Consider the following 22,392-nt stretch of genomic DNA (forward strand, 5'->3'; position numbering starts at 1 on the left):
GGCAAATGGGCAATAAAAAATTTGAAAAGCAACCCCTCTATAACACCTCCACTGCCCAGCAGATTTTCCCCCTTTTTTTTTTTTTTGCTTTCTATTGCTAGCCTTTTTTAAATGTTATTGACTGTATTCAATTTTTTTTTTTTCTCTCAATGACTTCACTCAAGAATTCAGCACCACTTAGCCCCTTGAAGTATATGTTGGAGCTTTTCCCTTTTGGAGAAGTTTACTGCTCAGTGTTCCCCCCCCCCCCCCCCCCCCCCCACTGTGGATGCTCCAGTAGTCCACAGTAACAGACCTACTACTAAACTGGTTGACCGTGTTCTGACAGTTTTGCATTTCCCTGACTGTTGGATTACCTACTTAAAGCTGAGTTCCAGCCTGTAAAAATAAAACAAATTAAGTCAGCAGCTACAAATACTGTAACTGCTAACTTTTTATATAAATACACTTGCCTGTGCAGGGATCCCACGATGTCTGCACCCCAACCCATTTTGTCTATCGGCTTGGGGTGCAGGCGCCAGCATTGCAAGTAAGGAAAACAGGCAGTGAAGCCTTTAGGCTTCACAATCGATTCCCTACTGCACATGCGTGAGTCGTGCTGCACTTTCTGAATGGTCTTGTCTTCTGGAAAATACACAGGTCCCAGAAGGCCGCAGGGCTCGTGCAAATGGGGGGGAAATTGCGTACCTCAAGGTACAAAACGACAAAAAAAAAACATGTCCAAAACAAGGGGGTTGGGGTGCTCTATTGTTCAAGACCCCCCCCCCGGTTTGATTTAGCTGGAATGACTTTGTACCCTGTGTTTGTGGTATTTTTGAAACTGTATCTTTTTGGGTTAAGTCCCTTTTTAAGCCCTCAGGCCCTCAATTGGAATAATTTTCTAAAGTCTTGTTAACTGTGATGGCCCCCTACAAGCATCTAGGTTTGTTTATTTCAATGGCGCACGAGGCCCTTTGGCAATGTACCTGGGATGTCGATGGTACATCTAAAGAACATTTGACTCGGTTGTCCATTGAGTGATGTCACTTCTCTGGATCTTCTCTTGACTTATTAGCTACGCCACTGATGGTTGAGCATACGTCTGCCGCAATGCAGGAGTTCATTGGAAGGGCATACAGTTCCTCTGCTCCATCATCTACTCCACCATACAAGCTTGTAGGTAGTCAGAGCCCCCCCCCCCCCCAAGCTTTTTGGCTAGGGCAATGTACCTACTCCAGTGTTGAGCTACTCAAGGCATACCATATAGTCATGTTTAATGGCTCAAATTGACCATTTGCTCAGCTGTCCATCATTAGTCCTCTGAGACTATTCTTAGGGGTGCATGGACTAACTACCCCCCCCCCCCCCCATTTACACTACAGGGGTCCCCTTCTGGTATCTTCTTTACCTGCCTGAAACTTGTCTCTTCTCCTCAAAAATATGTTTTTTGTACTGATTTGTTTTGACTACAGTGCACCATACCAATACTTCCATTGAGGGAGTTATTGGTATGGTGCACTGTAGTCAAGTCAAACCAAATTATTTATCTTAATTGTACAGTACAGGACCTTTGGTTATATTCGCTTACCTTTTAAGTGACTGGGCACAGGTAAGATTTTGAGGTTTTATTGTCCTTCATTATATTATCTTCAAATTCTTCCATCAAATTGTCACTGTCTTCTTATGTTACCAAAATAAACAGTGCATCCAGATCAGTGCAACCTCTGTAAACCTTGGGAGGCATACCCAGACACCACTCTCTGGGTGTTGTCTGTAATGTTGCTCCAAATCCTGCATGATGCTCATCTTGGCACTTAGTACAACACCCTAAAGACCCTTTCAGGGGTATGCCCACCAAGATGGGCTAAGCCTGAACGTTATATACAGTCCAGCATCATGGATAGGCAAGTCAAGGTCACCTTTGGATCTTTAACTATTAATGTAAAAGACCAGGGCTATATTTTAATTGTATTCGCTGTAAACTTTTTACATTTTGATGCTAAAACTCAAGAGCTTGGTCACAGGTGGATGACCAGGTGTTACACCACAGTCCCAGAGAGACAATGTCCCCCTTGTACCAAAGCAGGAGCTGACTCTAACAGCAGTCTCTGCATCTGATTCCAGCTCTATTTCAGGCACACAACAAGCTGCCTACCTAACAAAAGCAGAGTTTTCTGCATCTGTCACAATTCCTCAGACAAATAATGGCTAGAATACAGCCATCTTTGTCCAGTGCTCAGAAACCTCTTTTCTCCTATGCCCATTTCTTTGCCTGAGTGAGACCTCGATATTCCTGCCCCAGATGAGGCAGACACAGAAGGTAATGAATCGCGCAGCCTTAAAGGAAGCAAACCAGATCATCTCATGGAACTGAACTTTGGCTTTAGCTTTAGCAGTCTGAAAGGGCAGGTTGTGGCCTTGTCCATTCTTTTTCAAAGACCTCTGGCTTTGCTCTCTTGTAAAAACTATTCTTCAATGTGCAAGTCAAATAAAGCCCCCATTACAGCACCCTGTGCTTCTTGAGATATCAACTTTGTTCTCTCTGCCCTGTAGAAACAACCCTTTGAACCCATCAGGAATATTCCCTTAGGTAACCTATCCTGTATGGAACCATTCCTCATACTTCACAAATATTAGGTTATTTTTATGCCGAAGACCATCCTTTCTTCCCAAGGGGGTATCAGTACTGTACAATTAAGATTTTTGACTTTCCTATAAATCCCATATTTTGGAGTACAGTACGGGGAACAGACCACCCTCTTTTCCATTGCTTGGTTACACTGCATTGCATGCTACAAAACTGGAAATTCATGTAGTGGGGTAGGGTTATAGGGGAGGTGCCCAGTGGGTGTGTCCTCGAAAGCTTGCTAGTGTCCAAGAAGGTAGGAGCCTATAACCTAGGTTCTATTAATACGTTTCCTGTGTCTGTACTGTACTGCATTTATAGGTATGTCAAAATGTATTTCTTTATCGTACACCACGGAACACAGAGCCCAAGTCATTACATAGTGGGTTGTATAGTTTACCTCAGGTGATTGGACACTGGCACAACCAATGAAGACACGTTCCCCTCTATATAACCCCTCCCAGAAGGGAAGTACCTCAGTTTTTTTTGCCCTTGTCTAAGAAGGAGCTCTGTGGTAATCCATCCGGGGATCTGGGAGCTACGCCGCCGGGCCCATCCAAAGTGCTTATTAATTACGCCAAATGGATGGTACCTGAGCCTCGCAGAAGACCGAGGTGGTGACTGTAATGTCTCTCTTTGGAGGACTGGGCTCTGGGATCCAGCACCTTCGCTTTTTAAAACGCGCAAAGTAGTCTGGCAGAGTCTTCTACAAGGCCTAGGGAAGAGGTCTCCTTTAAATAGGAACTTATACCCCTGAAGGTTGGCACAACACTGCCCGCAGTGAGGGTGAAGGTTGGTACTGTCTAATCTTAGCAGTCCTGTGGTGCGGATAAGGTAAGTGTGGGGGAAAAGGCTAAGTTTTAAATACTTAAGAACTTTCCCCTTGTGTAGTAGGGCTGCCTTGCCTAAAACCGCCACTAGAGGGAGTCAGATTCCACTTACCAGACTGGAATGAAGCTCACTGCAGTACACCTTCTGCTGCAGGCTCTGCAAGGCAGAAGTGCGATCTCTCCCAGGCGACCTGTCATTGGTACGGCGGATGTCAGAGGAGGCCGCTGCGTAATCCGCATGCTGTGGCCTCTCTCCCTCGTTTTCCTGTAGGCGTGCGCACGCACAGGGGTGCGATTTTCACTCCTAAAGCCCGGCAAAGCAGGAAGGAGGTGTGGACTCGCGAGCGGGCACGCCGGTGTGCGCGCTGCTCTACTGCGCATGCAGGAATTTTTGAAATCTGCCCTCAGACGCCTGACAGACTCCACAGGAGTGAGACACAGCTGCTTGAGGGCACGTGAGTCCTCTGGGGTGGTTGGATTTCAGTCACTTAAGGCACCTACTCAGCATCAGACTGTGTGGTAGTTACTTTTGTTAGTTTGCTAAACTAGCACAGTAGTGTATGCACTGTCTTTGTACCTCTGGTTTGGCTTAGGAATATGTCTTCCCAGAAAAATAATTCAGGGACTAAGACAAAAAAGACACGCCACCAAAAACGGGAGGCTCTAGCCGTTCTGGCCGGGTATTATCCTCTTCTGAGGAATCAGATGCACCCATACATTGAGCCATTGCCTGTATCGGGTATAGCAGCCTCTCCTATTGTGCCAGCTCCTGCGTATGTCACTGAAGACACTTTGGCAGCAGCTCTAGACAATTTGGAAGGGAGAATCGCCACTTTAATCGCTAAAAAGCATAAAAAACGAAGCGGATCCTTTTCCACCGTTCTAGATCCCTCTTCAGGGAAGTCTGACGGGGACAATGAGGATGATATGGCACTCCTAGAGGATAAGGATACTGAGCAGCCGGATTTGGAGATGATCTGGATAAATACATCCAAAAAATTCAGGTGGATCAGAGGACCATTTTTTTGGCCTCACAAGCTCAAAAATTGCAAGTGCAGTGTTATGCTGAGGCTGTACGTTCCACATTCAGGTTACCCTCTGAGGGGTTAACTGAATCGCCTGTCTCTCTTCTCTGGGTTCATTTAAAATCTCCACAAGCTGCATGCTCCTTTCCAGTGCATCCTTTATTTGAAAACCATATTTATGCTGACTGACAGCACCCAGACAAGCATTTCTGTCGTCCTAGGAAATTTTGAGGTTCTCTATCCTATGGAGGAAAAGTTTACTAAAAGATGGAAGCTACCGGTGGTAGACGCAGCCATCTCTTGTGTAAATAAAAATCTAACCTGTCCAGTAGACAATGTACAGGTGTTTAAGGATTTTACTGAAAAGAAGTTAGTCTTTACTTAAATCTTCCTTTGTGATGGCGGGCGCTGTTACCCAACCTGCTGTGGCAGCTGTTGGTATGTGTCGGGTACTAAAGGAGCAGGTGAAACAGGGGCTTAAGCATCTCCCTCCAGATCAGCTTAAGCTTTGGGAGAATCTGCCCAAGGCCTTATGTTTTACGATCTATGCCATGAGAGATTCTATCCAACAGGCATCCCACCTTACGCTCCAACTGGTGCATATGCGCAGAATGCTTTGGTTAAAGCATTGGTCTGCGGAAGCGCCATGTTAAAAGCTTTTGGCTGGTTTCCCCTTTCATGGGGAACGACTCTTTGGAGATGATCTGGGTAAATACATCCAAAAAATCTCAAGTGGAAAGTCTGCTCTCTTGCCTGAGAAAAAAATAAATTTAAACGCCCATGTTTTAAACGGTCCTCCTCCCCGGTTCCAGGGACCTCTGCTTCTAGGCAGTGGCGACGGCATTCTCAATCAACCTCAAAACCGAAAATTCTGAATCAGACCCAGAATCGCAGAAGACCATCGGTACAAAAAACGGTAAACGGAAACCCAAAGCTTCCTCATGAAGGGGTGCCCCTGCTCGGCCGAGTGGGGGGATGGCTTTGGCAGTTTTCAGCAGCTTGGCAGACAGAGATCTGGGACAAATGGTTAATTTCCACGGTATCCTTAGGGTACAAGATAGAAATCTGGGAAATCCCACCTTATCAGTTCCCAAACTCAAATGTCTCCAAAGATCCATTAAAAAGAAAACCCTTCTTCTAAGCACTGGATCACTTGCTGTCCCAAGGGGTAATCAAAGAGGTTCTCCTAAGGGAACAAGGCACAGGGTTCTATTCAAATCTTTTTGTGGTGCCGAAGCCAAACGGAGACGTGGGACCCATTCTGGATCTAAAGTCTCTAAATCGGCTTCTAAACATTTGTCATTTTTGAATGGAAACAATTCGATCAGTGGTATTCACCCTACAGGGTGAGGAATTCTTGGCGTCAATAGACATCAAAGATGCATATTTGCACGTGCCTATTCATCCCGCTCACCAAAAGTTCCTAAGGTTCACTGTGGAACATCAGTTTGTGGCTCTACCCTTTGGCTTGGCCACGGCTCCTCGCGTGTTTACAAAGGTTCTGGCCCCGCTTCTAGCAAATCTAAGGATGCAGGGCATAACGGTAACGGCTTATCTGGATGATCTACTCTTGGTAGAACAGTCAATGCCACAGTTAAATCAAAGTGTACTCAGTACAGTAAAATACTTGCACTATCTGGGCTGGATCCTAAACTTCCAAAAGTCCTCTCTACAGCCCCGGAAAAGGGTAGAGTATTTGGGCATGGTCTTAGACACAAACCAAAGTATTTCTCCCGGGGCAAAAATCAGATCTTTAAAGGATCTGGTCCGCACGGTCAGGGCAAAGGAGAAACCATCAATCCGTCTCTGCATGAAATTGTTGGGGAAGATGGTGGCCTCTTTTGAAGCCATGCCGTATGCACAGTTTCAATAAAGGCTACTTCAGAACAGTATCCTGACAGGCTGGAACAAAAAGATGGATGCTTTAGAATTGGCCGATGCACCTGTGCTCCGAGGTGTGTCAGAGCCAAATTTACAAGGAAAGAAATCCTTTGTCCTGGTCACTTGGAAAGGGGTATCTACGGATGTCAGCCTGTTGGGCTGGCGAGCAATCCTGAAGAGGCTTCTGCCCAGGGAACTTGGGCCATGCCCGAAAAAGGCTTACCCATCAATATTTTGGAGATTCGGGCAGTTTATCTAGCCCTCAAAACCTGGACACACAAGTTACGTGGCCTCCCAGTTCGGATTCAGGGAGTGTTGTGGATAAATCCGCCAGTCAAGCCTCCATTGTACCCATGGGATTTGAATCTAGTTTTGTCATGCTTGCAAAAATAGCCCTTTGAACTCATTCGTCATATTCCATTGATTCCGAAATCTGCATTTCTGGTTGCTATCTCCTTTGCTAGGAGAGTTTCTGAATTGGCAGCTCTTTGTTAAGAGCCTTTTTTAAAGTTTGTCACATAGACAAAATTGTATTACGGCCCCATCCTACTTTTCTTCCTAAAGTGGTCTCGCCATTCCATTTAAATCAAGATATTGTTTTGCCTTCCTTTTTTCCTGAACCACAGTCGGCAAGGAAGAAATGATTGCACTCTCTGGATGTGGTGAGAGCAATGAAGGTTTATCTGCAAGCAACTGCTCAGATACGTAAAACGGATGTTCTGTTTATTCTGCCAGATGGTCCCAAAAAGGTAAGCTGTTATAAAAATCCTATTTTTTCGCTGTGATCAATTGTGGTATTACATAATGAAAATAGAGGCTGCCATTAGCATTTCATTTGCTGGCTGGTGATCAGGAGGCACTCTTTTTTTTTTCTCTCACACACCAATCGGTGTGTGAGAGGAAAGCAAATCCCCCGAACTACCAGCCCAGTGCAATTTATTGTGAACATTATTAAAATCTACTTCTCTACAGTATATGTTGGACCGGTCCTGTCTCTGATCTGACTTGTATTAAATTAACCCCCCACCTCCCTTATCCTGAATAAGTTGTACATTTACCCCTTCATCTCCATCCTTCCACTGTATGTGACCTGTACCTTCACCACCTGATCCCTCTTACTATGACCTCTACATTTAATGTATGCAGTGTTCTATCTGTCTCAACAAAATCCATATACAATTAATTTTGGGTGCAGTAATACAACAGCACTGAAAATTGGGAAAAAAAGGCCTGATAATGAAGGGGTTGAAACTATCTGGTGGTTAAGTAACACTACAAAAAGCTACTCCTGGCAGCTATGTGTAAAACTGGTTTTGATCATTCTGATCATGGCAGCTGATATACTAGTTGTCATTTTATGTAGTGTGTTGAATCTGATCTTGTAGTGCCCCAGTTGATAGTAAAGGACCAGAATAAGTAGTGTTGGATAAAGGTTACAATAAGAAAGGAATGTAGAAGTGCGGGCTGTAAAAGGGGAGAAAAAAAAACGCATACCTATACAGCTGCAGTATCAGTCCGATGCTACAACTGACCCCCGCTGGCTCTAAACATAAGAACTGAATGATCACATGACTGCTAACTGTTCAGTTCTCGGGTCCACTCTGAACACAGAGTGGTGATTTATAAATTGTATTCCACACTTAGGTATAGGCTAGGCTTCTGCCTCTCCTGGGGGATTTCAAGTGACTTGTGCCTAGGTTTAGCCAGAGATCTGCAGTAAATCGTGTGACTTCCATGCTCCCCTTCAGTTCCCCACTTACCAGATCCGTGCACCCCTGCAAGGCTAAAATGCATGCAGTGAGTGTAGTGGCTGTACCCAGAGCAATCACCTCCTCCTTGGCTCAGCAGACACTGGGGTGCCCGTATTGAACCGTAGGATATCCTCCTGTTTCTGCAACCTTCTCTTCTTTAATCTACACAGAGTGGTGATTGTCAGTCACTGCTCTGTGTTCTGCCCCTCCAGTGCTCTCTGGAGCACCAGGCTTAGGCTCTCGGCAGTGCGCTGAGAGGCTGAGCCAGCTGTTGGTCAGACACTTGGGTGGATTCCTACATAATTGTTGGGATACATCCAGAGACTAGTGCGGCTCTGTGACCTCAGCTGACAGTGACTGTTTCTGGGTCACAGGAGTACAAAAGTAAGTGCACGGCTTCCACCCTTTTTTACGGTGGAACATGTACCCTGTTCCCACTCCTGCAGCATCTCCCTAATCCACTGCATCTAGTGCCGGCAAGCTGGGGATCTTCTCCCCTCGCTTACTGTCACACAAAAAAAAGGATTTCTGTGAATGCAAAGAAGTACTGACAGCCTTTGCAGCTGAGAACCAGAAGGAGGCCACTTCACATTCCCTGGATGTGGTTCGGGCCCTTCGAGTGTACTTATCGGCGACGGCTCCGTTCCGGAAGTCGGACTCACTGTTCATGTCGGTGACTGGTCCTAGAAAGGGCCTGGCAGTCTCGTTGGCCACCATTTCTAGGTGGATCCGACAGGTTGTGCTTCAGGCCTATGCCCTGAAGGGGCGGGCGCCTCCTTTTCGGGTCATGGCGCATTCGACCAGGGCGATCGGTGCCTCTTGGGCTTTCCGACATCAAGCCTCTGTGTTGCAGGTGTGTAAGGCAGCGACCTGGTCGTCGGTCCACACTTTTTCAAAGTTTTACAAGGTGGATGTGAGTGCATCTTCTGATGCCTCCTTCGGCCGCAGGGTGTTACAGATGGCAGTTTAAGGTTGGAGTTCCTCCGTTGAGTAACTCAGTTTTGTTTGGGGTGAAGCTTGGTTTGTTGTGTTGTTTTTCCCACCCCTCAAATTTTTTGACACTGCTTGGGGGACGTCCCTACAGTCAAAGGCTGCTGTGTCCGTCCATGAACGGAAGAGAAAATAGGATTTTTGTACTCACCGTAAAATCCATTTCTCTAAGTTCATGGACGGACACAGCACCCACCCCTCCTTTGTTTGTACTGCTTGTTACGAACTGAAGCTGCTAGAGCAGGGTGTGGGTTATACCCGGGGAACCACGCCCCCTGGGAGGAGCTGCACTGAAGAAAAGTTGTTAACACTTTAAGTGCTGTATTTCTGCCTAACTCTCCTGGAAGGAAACGGATATAACCCCACAGTCAAAGGCTGCTGTGTCCATCCATGAACTTAGAGAAATGGATTTTACGGTGAGTACAAAAATCCTATTTTTTTTTTTTTTTTTTTTTTTTGTGTTATCATTCATATGCTCTGAAAAATAGCCAATAAATCATAAATTCTGCCAGGGTATGTAAACTTATGAGCACAACTGTATCTGCAAGGTTTGAGCAGACAGATGCACTGAGAAGTCTGTAGGAGTCCTGTTTGACACCTGCCATCTGCTGATCGCATGGTGCAATGCTTTGGAGGCTCCTAGAAACCTAAATAAACAAATGTACATTTTCTTTACCTGCAAAAAGATGTACATTCATTAACCACTTAAGACCCGGACCATTATGCAGGTTAAGGACCTTGCCCCTTTTTTGCAATTCGGCACTGAGTCGCTTTAACTAACAATTGCGCGGTCGTGCGATGTGGCTCCCAAACAAAATTTACGTCCTTCCCCCCCCCCCCCCCCCCCACACAAATAGAGCTTTCTTTTGGTGGTTTTTGATCACCTCTGCGGTTTTTATTTTTTTGCTCTATAAACAAAAATAGAGCGTCAATTTTGAAAAAAAATCTATATTTTTTACTTTTTGCTATAAATATCCCCCAAAAATATAAAAAAAAGTTTTTTCCTCGGTTTAGGCCGATAAGTATTCTTATTTTTGGTAAAAATAATCGCAATAAGCGTTTGATTGGTTTGCGCAAAAGTTATAGCGTTAACAAAATAGGGGATAGTTTTATGGCATTTTTCTTAATTTTTTTTTTTTTTCCGTGACTGCGACATTATGGCGGACACTTTTGACACATTTTTGGGACCATTGTCCTTTTCACAGCGAAAAGTGCTATAAAAATGCACTGATTACTGTGAAAATGGCAGAGAAGGGGTTAACCACTAGGTGGCGCTAAGGGCTTAAGTGTGCCCCAATGGAGTGATTCTTACTGTAGGGGGGCGTGGCTGTAGGCGTGATGTCACTGATCGTCATTCCCTATAGCAGGGAACAGACGATCAGTGTCACTGCCACACAGAACGGGGAAGGTGTGTTTACACGCATCTCTCCCCGTTCTTCAGCTCCTGTGACCCGATCGCGGGACACCGGCGGCGATCGGGTCCCTGCGGGCACGGAGCTTCGGGCCGCGCGCTTGGCTCTTAAAGGCGACGTACAGGTACGTGCCTGTGCCCAGCCGTGCCATTCTGCCGATTTGTATATCAGCGCTAGGCGGTCCTTATGTGGTTAAAAAACAAAAGTGAACGTATCCTTTTAAAAGAAACTTTATTTGTACAATAAACATACCTGGTGTTTCTATCCAGAATTCAAGTGGTCCCTTTTTGTGTTTTTGGCATGCTTTGCAGTGTTCTCTCAATTATCGGGTCTGCCCACTTTACGTCGCTGAACTATAGAACACTTTTCCCAATGTTATGAAGAACAGTAGAGGGGAGAGGTTCTCTGTACTAACACTTCCTGTACTAGGTCCACCAATCTGCACGTTCGTGGATACAGTACATTTAGTTAGTGCTGTTGCCCTAGGACAGGTAGTGTGTTGCTAAAACTGGATCAACAGTTAAAGAGGAAACAAAAAATTACAGCCAACTCATCTAAAGGACTGGTAAGCTGCAATACATTATATTTATGTTTTTCGAGTTTAGGTATGCTTAAAGAATTGGTTGAAAACATTAAAATCTGCAAGATTTGTATGGTTTGTTTTGTTCGGAGAAGATTGAGGAAAGAAAAGGCAAAAAGTGTCTGCATATAATTTTTATCACTTTCTTTTCTACAGGTCATCCTGAGCGACTGCAAAGTAATGTCCAAGTTTTATAGAGGCGATGGAGCCAGAACAGCTTTCTGAAGGTCTATTTATTGCCACAACACTGCACATGCACTGATCTACAGACCTAGGGTACAGTGAAAAGTATGAATGAATACTTTTCTGATGCCATCATTATCTTTTGAGGAAACTGTATTAATAAGCCAACTCTGATTAGTGATTTACAAGCTTGTCTGGCATATTTTGTTTCCAAAGCTGGCACAGCCTAACCACCAGTATTGATCTATACATGGTCGTACGTTCGCTATCTATAAGGTGTCAATATGGATATCAGCATGTCGGGCACCTTGGTTAAAGGTTTTGAAATTACCTTTCCCCTGAATTACATGGCGTATTGTAGAAGAACATCAAGCTTCAGTGGGACATCGAATAAAGTTGTTTTTTGTTTTTGTTGCTTTTACAACTTGTTAAGCTGTTTTCTGAACGTTCCCTTATAAGGCTTTATCTGAACACTGTTTAGCTAATATAACCAGATCACAAAATCTGCATTTAATTAATACAATCTGTATTAATTAATCTCCTGGTAGTTTCTATTGCTTTTGTTTCCGGAAAAGAAGATTAAAATCCCTATTCCCAAAAAGTCTTCTGCCGAATGGACTGATTTTAATGGCCCTGAAGACAATCGTTCTTGTTAGGGTGGATGATTGCATTTTTTGTATGAGCAACAGTACATATTGGAACATGAGCTGTTGCATGAGAAGATTGTCAAATTCATAAACATGTTCTTTTGATTGAGAGAAACAAGTTCGCTTATTTAAGGTTCAAAGTTTTTGCATATCTTAGTTGAACATAACATCAAAGTATAGACGGGCTACTATATTTATTTTAAAGCCTTTAACCTGTACATTTTTAGTACTTGTACAAAAGTGAGCTAGGTGGAAGTTAAAATGATACACTGATTATTTTACAAAGGTGAATATATATATTCTCTTAAATGTTAAAGAATGTATACCAGCTCACTAATAAACTTTGATGGCAGTGCAATATAAGGGCTTTTTTTTTTTTTATCACTGCTGTACTCCAAACATGACCCCATAAATGAATGCCTCCTGATCTGTGCCATTCTTTTTGCTTTACTAGCTGTAGTTTTAAAACCTTATCAATAAGTGGAAATCGCTCACATGACCCTTTATAAAGTCTGTTATTTATGACTTGGAACATTTATACTCTAGCACAAAATTTGAACTGGTTGTATTTATTAAAGCGAAGTTACACCCATTTTGGCACCTTTCTGGGAGTGGATACCCGTCCCCACTTCCAGGAGATCGTGCTGCGGCAAATTACGCCAGGAGCTCGGTTCCCTCCTCCTGGGTTAGGTCTAATGAGGTGCATGCCTCTCCTTTTTTAACTTGCTGTTAAATGTCGATAGCCTAGCTATTACTATGTTTCCCATGCTCTAATGCTGGACCTTCTGGTCTTGGCTCCCCAGCTGAAGACTCGCATGCAGCTGCTGTGCCCACGCCTCTGCTCCCAATCTCCTGCCCAATCAGAGTATTTTGTAAATCCATTCGCAAAATACAAAGCCTTCCGTGAATGAACAGCAGAGGGGAGGGGTTGGCAGAGGAGATGGTGTATCTCTTGTCAGAGCTGGGGGGCAGTTTAGTGATGGCTGCATTTACAGCACGCAGTAAAACTCATTTGTTAACCGAGTCACATTCACAAGGTTGCATGCACCTTGTAGAACTTAATGCCTAGTAAGCTGAAACTGTTTACAAAATGGCTGAATTCCTGGAGTTCAGCTTTAAGGGGAACCCATAAGCTCTGTATATAACCATTACGTTTTGCGAGTTAATTATGCAGCCAGGCAAAATCGGATTACCAATTGCACCAATATGATGCAGGTTGAGCCTGAGCAGCATAGTCTTCTGTATCCATATGAATTTGTGCCTTTCCTGCCTCAAAAATCACAACTACACCTATAAAATACATTAGCATAGCGTCTCCCACTTGCATAAGAAATCCCCTTTTGTGCGTGTGTGTTTTTTTTTTTTTGTTTCTTCTAAATGAGGGTCACTGGAAGTGTTCCCTTTTGGGTTATAGTGCCGTATAAGACGACCTTTTACGCCTTAATTACACTGCCAGAGAGCGGGGGTCGTCTTATAGCCGGGTGCAGATGCCGCTGCCAGATAGATCTGATTCCCGCCGGGTGCTCGGTAATACTGTTGTATACAGTATGCGCCACTCAGCCAGTCCCGGCAGGGGCGATGCACTCTGCTGAAAAACAGAGCTTGTTAAGCCTGCTTGGATTGGAGCGGCGCGGGCTGATGATGTCACAGCCTCTGCCAATCCGAGCAGACTTGGCACTACTGTACTGTACCAGTAATGTACTTGTGATAAGACTGCAACCGTTTAAAGCAGATTTAAGAAGGTGATAAAGACCTGGAGTGGGTTTCTTGGAACAGTAACAAAAACATCTTTATACTGTAATAACAAAGGCAATTTATTTAAAAGCCCCATCAAAAGTTTACCAATAAGTAATAAATTACAGTGTTTTAATCAAGTCTGATGTTTTTATTTTTTTTATGTTTCTGATGTTTTTTTTTAAATGGTGTTGTCTCGGAAGGGGGTAGTCTTATACGGCGAGTATAGCCCGTCACTGGAACAATAGGGGGTCGTCTTATACGCCCAGTCGTTTTATACACCGGCAAATACGGTAATTAGATGCTGGCAAACAAACTGTGGACCTGCTCATAATGCGTCATACTACCAGCTTGCCTAAGTTGTTTTTGGTGTGTGTGTGTGTGTGTGGTGGTGTTTTTTTTTTCCCTCAGCTCTGCAAAGTATTTTTTTTTATTTATAAAGATTCCTTTCACTGCTCGAGCTGGTCTTTTATAAAGCTTTGGAGTGCCATACCTAGACCTTAATATTTTTGTTACTGATCTTCAGGCACTGGATGCTGCTTGTGGTGCTCCAGACCCCATTTTGAATAATTTAGCAGTTGAGCACTTTCCAGGTCCAAAGTTGCTGGCATTGCCTCGGCTCCTGCCCTGTTTCTGAAAGCTCATTTTGTGAGTAGGCCCATCAGGATCAGCATTGTGGTTTGTAATATGTATGAGTCTAGACACTTCCACAATACTAGGTGTCCCCAGCTAACATTTCACTGACTATCCCAGTTGTGCTAGCAGTTTGCCTACTGATGCAGCCAAATTCTGCAACCTAAATAATGTCTTTTGCTATTATAGTCTGTCATCTTCAGAGTCTTTGCTAGCTGTCAGTCAGGGCCATGGCCTCTGCTCTCTCCAAGGAAGTTTTCACTGTTGCTTCAAGTAAGATGTTTGTAGACTGTGACCGCAGAGACCACAAGTTTCCTCACCTTCCCCTGCATATTCTATATTAGAACGGTCTGGGGCTTTAGCTGCCTCTGAGCTATTGGCCACTGAGACCATTTTTATACTGGATCTCTGCAATCTTTTGCAAACTAACCTGACTCAGAGAAGTCTTATCTTCTGTCGTCACTGCCAAATCGAGATCGCATTGTCTCTAATGTTGCAGTACACACCACTTTGAATTTAGAGGGTCAGCCTGTCTCTGCTGTCAACCCTGTTCTCAGTCGTCTGGAATCCTTTAGATCTTCTGAGACCCCCAAGACCTTTCCAGTGCACTTTTTTGGTTGTCCTTTATGGAAAATAGAAATTACATGATTCCATTTCAAGGACCAGTTTTTATTATTCTGCTTCACGGTTGTTGTCTTTAATGGCATGGCTGTTGAAGCCCAGGTTCTGAGAAACATGGCATCTCTGAATTAGACTTCCTAGCTTTTAACATTGTGGGGATTACCACTTCTCACAAGGTATTTCGCTGTGTGTATAAGCCATGTGCAGCTTGGTGGGAAGCGCAAGGTTTTCACTAGGGTTGTCCCGATACCGATACTAGTATCAGTATCGGGACCGATACTGAGCATTTGCGCAAATACTTGTACTCGGGCGAATGCTCCCGATGCTTCACCAATATTTTTTTTTGTTTCCAGAGAGGGGGTGGAGAGCTGCTTCCGCCGTCTAGTCCCCAAAGAGAAAGCCAAGCCCCCCCCCCCCGCGCCTAGTTGATCAGCGCAGGGAACATTACAGCTTTCATTTGAATAGCTGTGTGTTCCCCGCTGGGCCTCGTCATATATAGTCCCTCCCCCTTGCCTGGGCACTGGCTTTCTCTTTGGGGACATGGCTGCATTTGGGGACACATTTAAAAAAAAGTATCGGTAATTGGTATCGGCGAGTACGTGAAAAAAAGTATCGGTACTTGTACTCTGTCCTAAAAAAGTGGTATCAGGACAACCCTAGTTTTCACCCCAGGAAATATTATGTGGGACAAATCCTTGCTTTCCTGCAGCTGAGCTTTGAGCAGCATTTGTCCCTTAGCGCTATCAATGGTCAGGTTTCTGCTCTTGCTAATCTGTTCCAGAGCCCATTCGCTTCCCATTCCCTGATCATTACTTTTTTTGTTCAAGGGTCTGCCCTGTGACTCCATAGGATCTCAGTTTGTGGTTCTCTTGAACAGATATAATAAAAAAAAAAATATTTTTTTGTACCCACTGTTATGCTACATATTATGCAGGGCTATGTTATTTACAGATCTGGTGGGTTATCTTTATTAATCAAATTTGGAATAGTCTATTAGGGCATTTCATAAGGTATAGAAGGCTCAATTTGAAAATCATTAAAGCAAGGATAAGGCTCTTTTACTGAAATTAGTTGTAAACCTTCATATATACCCAGTGAACTGACTGGCCACGGATGATAAACATGGATCGAACAAATCCTCCACCAGAACCTGCGAACAGACCAAAAGTTTGTGTGAACTTGAGAACCCAGTCTATGGGACTCGAACGTTTTAAATCCAAAGTGCTAATTTTACCTGGGGGGGTATAAACTATGCCTGTGAAATACCGCATGTTTCCCGTGCTTAGAACTGTTTCTGCACAAATTGTCATTTCTGAAGGAAAAAAAGTCATTTAAAATCACTCGCGGCTATAATGAATGGCAATTCAGAGAAAATTCATTTGTAAAAAAAAAAAGTGTGGTGGTCCCCCCAAATTCAATTACCAGGCCCTTCAGGTCTGGTATGGATATTAAGGGGAACCCCGCCGTCAATTAAAAAAAAAAAAAAAGATGATGTGGGGTTCCCCCCAAATATCCATTCCAGACCCTTCAGGTCTGGTGTGGATTTTAAGGGGAACTCCAACCCAAATTTTTAAAAATGGCCTGGAGTTCCCCCAAAAATCCACACCAGACCCCTTATCCGAGCATGTAACCTGGCCGGCCGCAGAAAAGAGGGGGGATGAGAGAGCGCCCCCTCCTGAACCGTACCAGGCCACATGCCCTCAACATGGGGAGGATGTCCCCATGTTGATGTGGACAAGGGCCTCATCAACACGGGGAGGATGTCCCCATGTTGATGGGGACAAGGGCATCATCCCCACAACCCTGGCCGGTGGTTGTGGGGATCTGCGGGCGGGGGGCTTATCAGAATCTGGAAGACCCCTTTAACAAAGGGGACCCTCAGATCCTGCCCCCCCCTCTGTGAATTGGTAATTGGGTACATTGTACCTCTACCAATTCACTAAGGAAGTGTAAATAATAGTAAAAAAAACACACACATCGTGAAAAAAGTCCTTTATTAAAAAAAAAAAAAATCCAGCGATGGTAATCCACTCTCGATCCCTGCTCCAACTTTGTCGGTATCCAGCGATGGGTGATCTCCCCTTGCCGGGGTCCAGCGATGAGAAGATCCATCCAGGTCCGGGATCCAGAGCGCACGCATCGCCAGCCGCCTGTCTCCACCAGAGACAGCCCCGGCGAATTACACGGCTTGAGCCAGTGACAGCTCTTATATAGGTGAGGCGGGGCCACCCGTCACGTGACCCATCCCCCTCTGACTACGTCACTGGGAAAGCCCAGGCTTTCCCTTGCGTCAGAGGGGGGTGGGGTCACGTGACGGGTGGCCCCGCCTCACCTATATAAGAGCTGTCACTGGCTCATGGTAGCCACCAAGATGTGCTATATTGTCACGTATAGCTTGTTTTCTAGCTGTCTTGACAAATTGCATGTGACCATCCAAAACAGACATTTAGAGGCATTTCGTAACATAAACTTGCACTTTTGCAATATGAACAACTGACATTACCAAAAAAAGTTCACACTGGTGTTCAATGGTCCATAGATGTGTGTATATACTTGGTGCCATGTCTCAATTGTCCTCCTTAAAAAGGAAAGCTCCTGTACATTGGGAGGCTTGTACATTTTAGCCATCACTTTTTTGTATATATCCTAGTGACCAACACTGTTTGTAATATGAAGACAAAATTAGTTTTGCTGTTATATTTGGCACATCTCAAAAACCCTGGCCACATATTTCTTCCTTTCCAGATCAGCCGCAGTTAGAGTCATGGCCACAAGATGTCACTCCATTCCCAGGGATGCTAGAGTAATATGTAATGTCATTGCCATGGAGACGTACAATATGTAGAGTTGGGAAGCAGCAGAAACAAGCAGGATATTAGAATTCACCTGAACACCAAATTAACTTGGGACATGTAGCTGGACCCTACATGGGTAAAATAAACGTGCTCACTCATTACATTACACATCTGTATTTACTGCTGAAAATCGATTTGAAAAAACGTACATATAAATATGTTGTACATTAATTTTTCATTCACCACGTGTTATTTGTCAGTCACCAATAGAGATTTCCAATTGGGTTTGATCTTGTAGATCACTTCCCAAAGCATTCTTTTTTGTTAACATCCCAATATTCCAGCATCTCTGTACCCTATATCTCAGGTCGGGCATGAGGCGTATCTTCCTCAGACTTATGTCCTGATCTTAGTGAGGTATCTTCCTCAGACTTAGTTCCTGATCTTAGTGAGGGGATTAGGTACACAGATCAATCCATCACTCTGCCCTCTGATCAGTGTATCATTGGAGTAATTTGCTGTTGTGGGGGGGTTAATGGGGTGTGCGGTTACAATCGACAGTTACAAATGGTCCTAGGCCCCTCACTGAGACCAGGAACTGAGCAGGCTGTCAGAAAAGCAAACACTAGAGCGCGGGTGCACAGGAAGTTTCAGGGTCAAGTTTGGCGGCCATTTTTTCTGGAACATAAACCTCTACTGACATAGCTATTGATCTTCGGAAAGATGGCGGGAGTGTTATTCGGGGACACATTCTTCGTCTGGTTATCTACAGTACCTTTTCCTCCATTGAGAGGTTCTGTATGTGTCGTTATAGCTGGAGGAGGCGCACTCAGCGTACGTCATCAGAGCGGGAAGTTCAGTACTCAGCAGTTGGTGATGTGACGGAGGGTTAGGAGATGTTCTGTTTCTGGGATGGCTTGAGCAGTGATTTGTATAATATGTCAGATAATGAGGAGATGATTGTACTACCCAGGACATCCACCTCCACTGCGGAGGCCACTTCCAGCGGGTGAGGAGAGAGGGGGAGGGGTGAGATGGTGTTGTTCCTTAAAGTGGTAGAAAACTGCACCATTTTTTTTTTTATAAACCCTGCAAGTTAAAAGTATAATGTACTAGTATGCATAGCGAAGCCCTCCAGCAGCGCACTGTCATAGCTGAAAGGGCTTCCATCTTCAACCGGTCTTCCTTCTGCATTTGTGTACTCTGGATGTCTAATTGCCTGCGCCACGATGACGTCACTCCCACGCATGTGCGGCGGAGTCACAGAAAACAGCACGGAGCTCTGAAGAAACAGCATGGGTATGCCGGACCTTCAGGGTGCATATGCTGGTGACATCATTAGGTGTGTCCAGTGTAAATGTAACACTTGGTTGCTACTAGTAACTAACATCCACCATATCACCCTGCTGCCAGACCTCCATCTATCACTTCAGAGACAGCGAACAGTCATTTGCGTTGTTTTGTTTATTGGGGGATATAACTTGGTTGGGCAAAAGAGGGATATGGGGTGCCCATAGAACATGTTGCTTTGCCATCATATTAAAGAACTTGTAATTTGCTTGAGCTTTGAAGTACTGATGCACAAATAATATCTACAGTCACTTCCCCTGCATTGCCATGCAGAACATTACTCCTCCTCTGCAAATCTCCTGCAGACTATTGCTCCCAGGACTTCTCTCCTGTCTGAAGTCCCTTCTGTGCACCCCTTGTCCCAGTCTGTGGGTAAGTGTGTACCTCCTTCCATAGATGTTCATGCTGACCAGCAGCAGGCCATTCTTCTGGCTGGTGAGGTTTGGGGTGCTCTGTTCTATGCCATTAGACCGCAGTAGCAGTCCCTGGGGGCATGCGCCCTTTGCCGGTCCTCAAAAGAGGGGGTGATCCGCTGGCCCTTCGGCAGCTGTCGGGAACTAAAAGTGGAGACCGGAGAGGAGGTTTTGTGGAATCCAGCTTTTAGGTGGTGCTGCCCTGTCGGGGTTGCTAAGCCTGTGACACGTACCTTGGAGGTGAGCCTGACGTGCAGAGGGAGACCTCTCCTATAGCCCTGGTTCCCGGGTCACTGGAGTTGGGACAGTGACTGGAGGAGGACACTGGGGTATGAGTGCCTGCTGGGTTCTCCTGGACTGGATATTAGGACTGCTGGTGAAGGAAGGAACTGGCTTGAAGGCTGAAGATGCAGGTCAGCAGATGCAGGTAGCTGAGGATGCAGGTGCGCCAAGGAGCAACGGGCACACACTGGTGCAAGAAGCAGGGTCAGATGAGCCAGGTGATGCACAGCGGGTCAGATATGGCAGAAGCGGCAGGCAGCGGATGGTCAGTGTTCAGGCAGGTTCAGCAACGGTGGATCAGGCAGACAGATAAGCACAGCAAGGTCAAGGAAGCTAAAGGTCAGGAATGGATATAGCAGCAGGGTCAGAGAGCCGGGTCAGATGTAGGTTTCAGGATCAGGTCACAGCATAAGCTGCAGATCAGACAGCAAAGGTCAGGACAGTAGAAGCCCCTTTTAAAGGTCGCTGGGCGCCAAGGCAGCGTCACTGTGCGCACATGCACGATCACCCGATCAGCGCATGCACTTGCGCGCGTCTGTTTACAGTTGGGAGCCTGCCAGTGGGGATGCGCCCGAGCCCCGTGGTGGATCTAAGAGGCGTGCATCCATGACAGCCTGTTTCTGCTCACCTCTCCGGTGGTCAGGGAGCTTTCTCCTTCCTGGACATTCACATCTCACTGCTCCCACCATGCCTGCTGCATCGCCACTGGTCCAGGCCTGCACAGTGTGAGTGACACGCAGTCAGCAGCACTTTTCCGGCGGAGCCGCGCCGGCCAAGGCTACCGCTGGGAAGGCGAACCACATGAGTGATCCATCCGAGCCAGCTTGCACCCTTGCTAGGCTAGTCAGCAGTGCGCCCCTAGGCGGCAGTGTGCCCTAAACGGCTGCCTAGCTCGACTAGTGGAAGCACCGGCCCTGGATTGAGTAATCCTGTTTTTGACAGGATGAGTTGGGCAAGGAGTTTAATTGCTAAAGCAAAGAGGAGAGGGGAAAGGGGGACAGACTTGTCTAGTACCCCTTTCAATGTTAAAATGGTCAGATTTAAAGGGGTTGTAAAGGAAAAAAAATCCCTAAATAGCTTCCTTTACCTTAGTGCAGTCCTCCTTCACTTACCTCATCCTTCGATTTTGCTTTTAAATGTCCTTATTTCTTCTGAGAAATGCTCACTTCCAGTTCTTCTGTCTGTAAAGCGATGCTTTCTTCCTGGTGTGGAGAAAGCCTCTTAAGGGGGCAAGCAGGAGTGTCAGGATGCCCACTAACACACAGCTCCTTTCTCTATCTGCAAAGTAGAGAGTCTCCTGACTTGCCTGCTCGCCCCCTCCCCCCTCAAGAGGCTTTCTCCACATCAGGGAGAAAGCCTTGCATTACGGTGTGTAGTTACAGACAGAAGAACAGGAAGTGAGCATTTCTCAGAAGAAATAAGGACATTTAAAAGCAAAATGGAAGGATGAGGTAAGTGAAGGAGGACTGCACTAAGGTAAAGGAAGCTATTTAGGGGAAATCAAATATTTTCTTTACAACTCCTTTAAATCAAAAGTAGGTAATATATGCCTAAGGATGCTGATACAGAGTAGTGATCCATCTCAGGAAATTAGGACCGAACCCCCATCTACTAAGGGTAAAGTGTAAGTAAGGCCATGACAATGAATCAAACGCCTTTCATATGTCTAAGGAAAGGAAGCATGTTGGAATTTGGCGAGTAAGAGCTACATAAGCTAAGAGTGTAGCTCGGCGTATGTTGTCACCAGCTTGTCGTAAAGGAATAAATCCAGTTTGGTCTTTATGTATTAGAGAGCCTATAATGGGGTTAAGTCTGGAAGCGAGAACTTTGGCTAATATCTTGATGTCTATAGGGATGAGCTTTGTGTTCGAGTCAAACCCATGTTCGACTCGAACATCGTATGTCAGACCGTTTGTCGAATAACGAACGTTATGGGCCGTTCGTGTGGCGTGTCACGGCCCATAATTCACTGCGGTATCGCAGTGCATTGCTGGCTGATGATTGGCCAAGCATGCACTATGACCCGCATGCTTGGCCAATCACAGCTTGCAAAAAACGGAGAGCCATAATTGGCCAAAGCCAGGGTGACTTTGGCCAATTATGGCTCAGGGGGTTTAGTACACGCCTCACACTATATAAGACCGCCTCCGTGGTGGCCTTGTGTAGTGTGTTGGTGGTTAAAGACAGAGAGAGAGTGTCATTTTTTGGAGTTAGATAGAGCAGGCAGGCAGGCAGGCTAGTCAGTTAGAGATACAGTGTGTAGAGGATATATATACATCCCAAGTGTTGTATATATATATTCATACACTATATTGAGTTTAGCTAGATCCGCTCTTCCTAATATACTGGCAGGCAGGTGATTGTGCTAGCTGCAGTACTTTCACGTGGTGTACTGTCTGTGTCCTCTGCACAGTGTGCACCTAAAGCTACGTGTGTGTACTGTCTGTGTCCTCTGCACAGTGTGCACCTAAAGCTATGTAAAGCTGTTTTTTCTCATATTAGAGGCAGGGATCTGCTCATATTAATACCACAGGCAGGGGATCATTCTGCAAGTACTTTCACGTGGTGTACTGTCAGTGTCCTCTGTACAGTGTGCACCTAAAGCTACGTGGTGTGTGTACTGTCTGTGTCCTCTGGACAGTGTGCACCTAAAGCTACGT

At 45.3% G+C, this 22,392-nt stretch overlaps 1 protein-coding gene across 2 annotated transcripts in view; it reads left to right on the forward strand.

Moving 5' to 3' along the window:
• Window positions 1–13,778, forward strand: part of PPP1R2 (protein phosphatase 1 regulatory inhibitor subunit 2) — a 37,736-nt gene extending 23,958 nt beyond the window's left edge. For both annotated transcript variants that reach the window (XM_040349499.1, XM_040349498.1), the window contains one exon: window positions 11,231–13,778. Coding sequence is in view for 1 of the 2 variants with exons in the window: in XM_040349498.1 (XP_040205432.1) it covers window positions 11,231–11,271 (41 nt within the window). In the remaining variant the exon portion in view is untranslated. The remainder of the gene's footprint in view (window positions 1–11,230) is intronic.
• The last annotated feature ends 8,614 nt before the right edge of the window (window positions 13,779–22,392 follow it).

Source organism: Rana temporaria, chromosome 4 (assembly GCF_905171775.1).
Source record: "Rana temporaria chromosome 4, aRanTem1.1, whole genome shotgun sequence".
Lineage (NCBI taxonomy): Eukaryota > Metazoa > Chordata > Amphibia > Anura > Ranidae > Rana > Rana temporaria.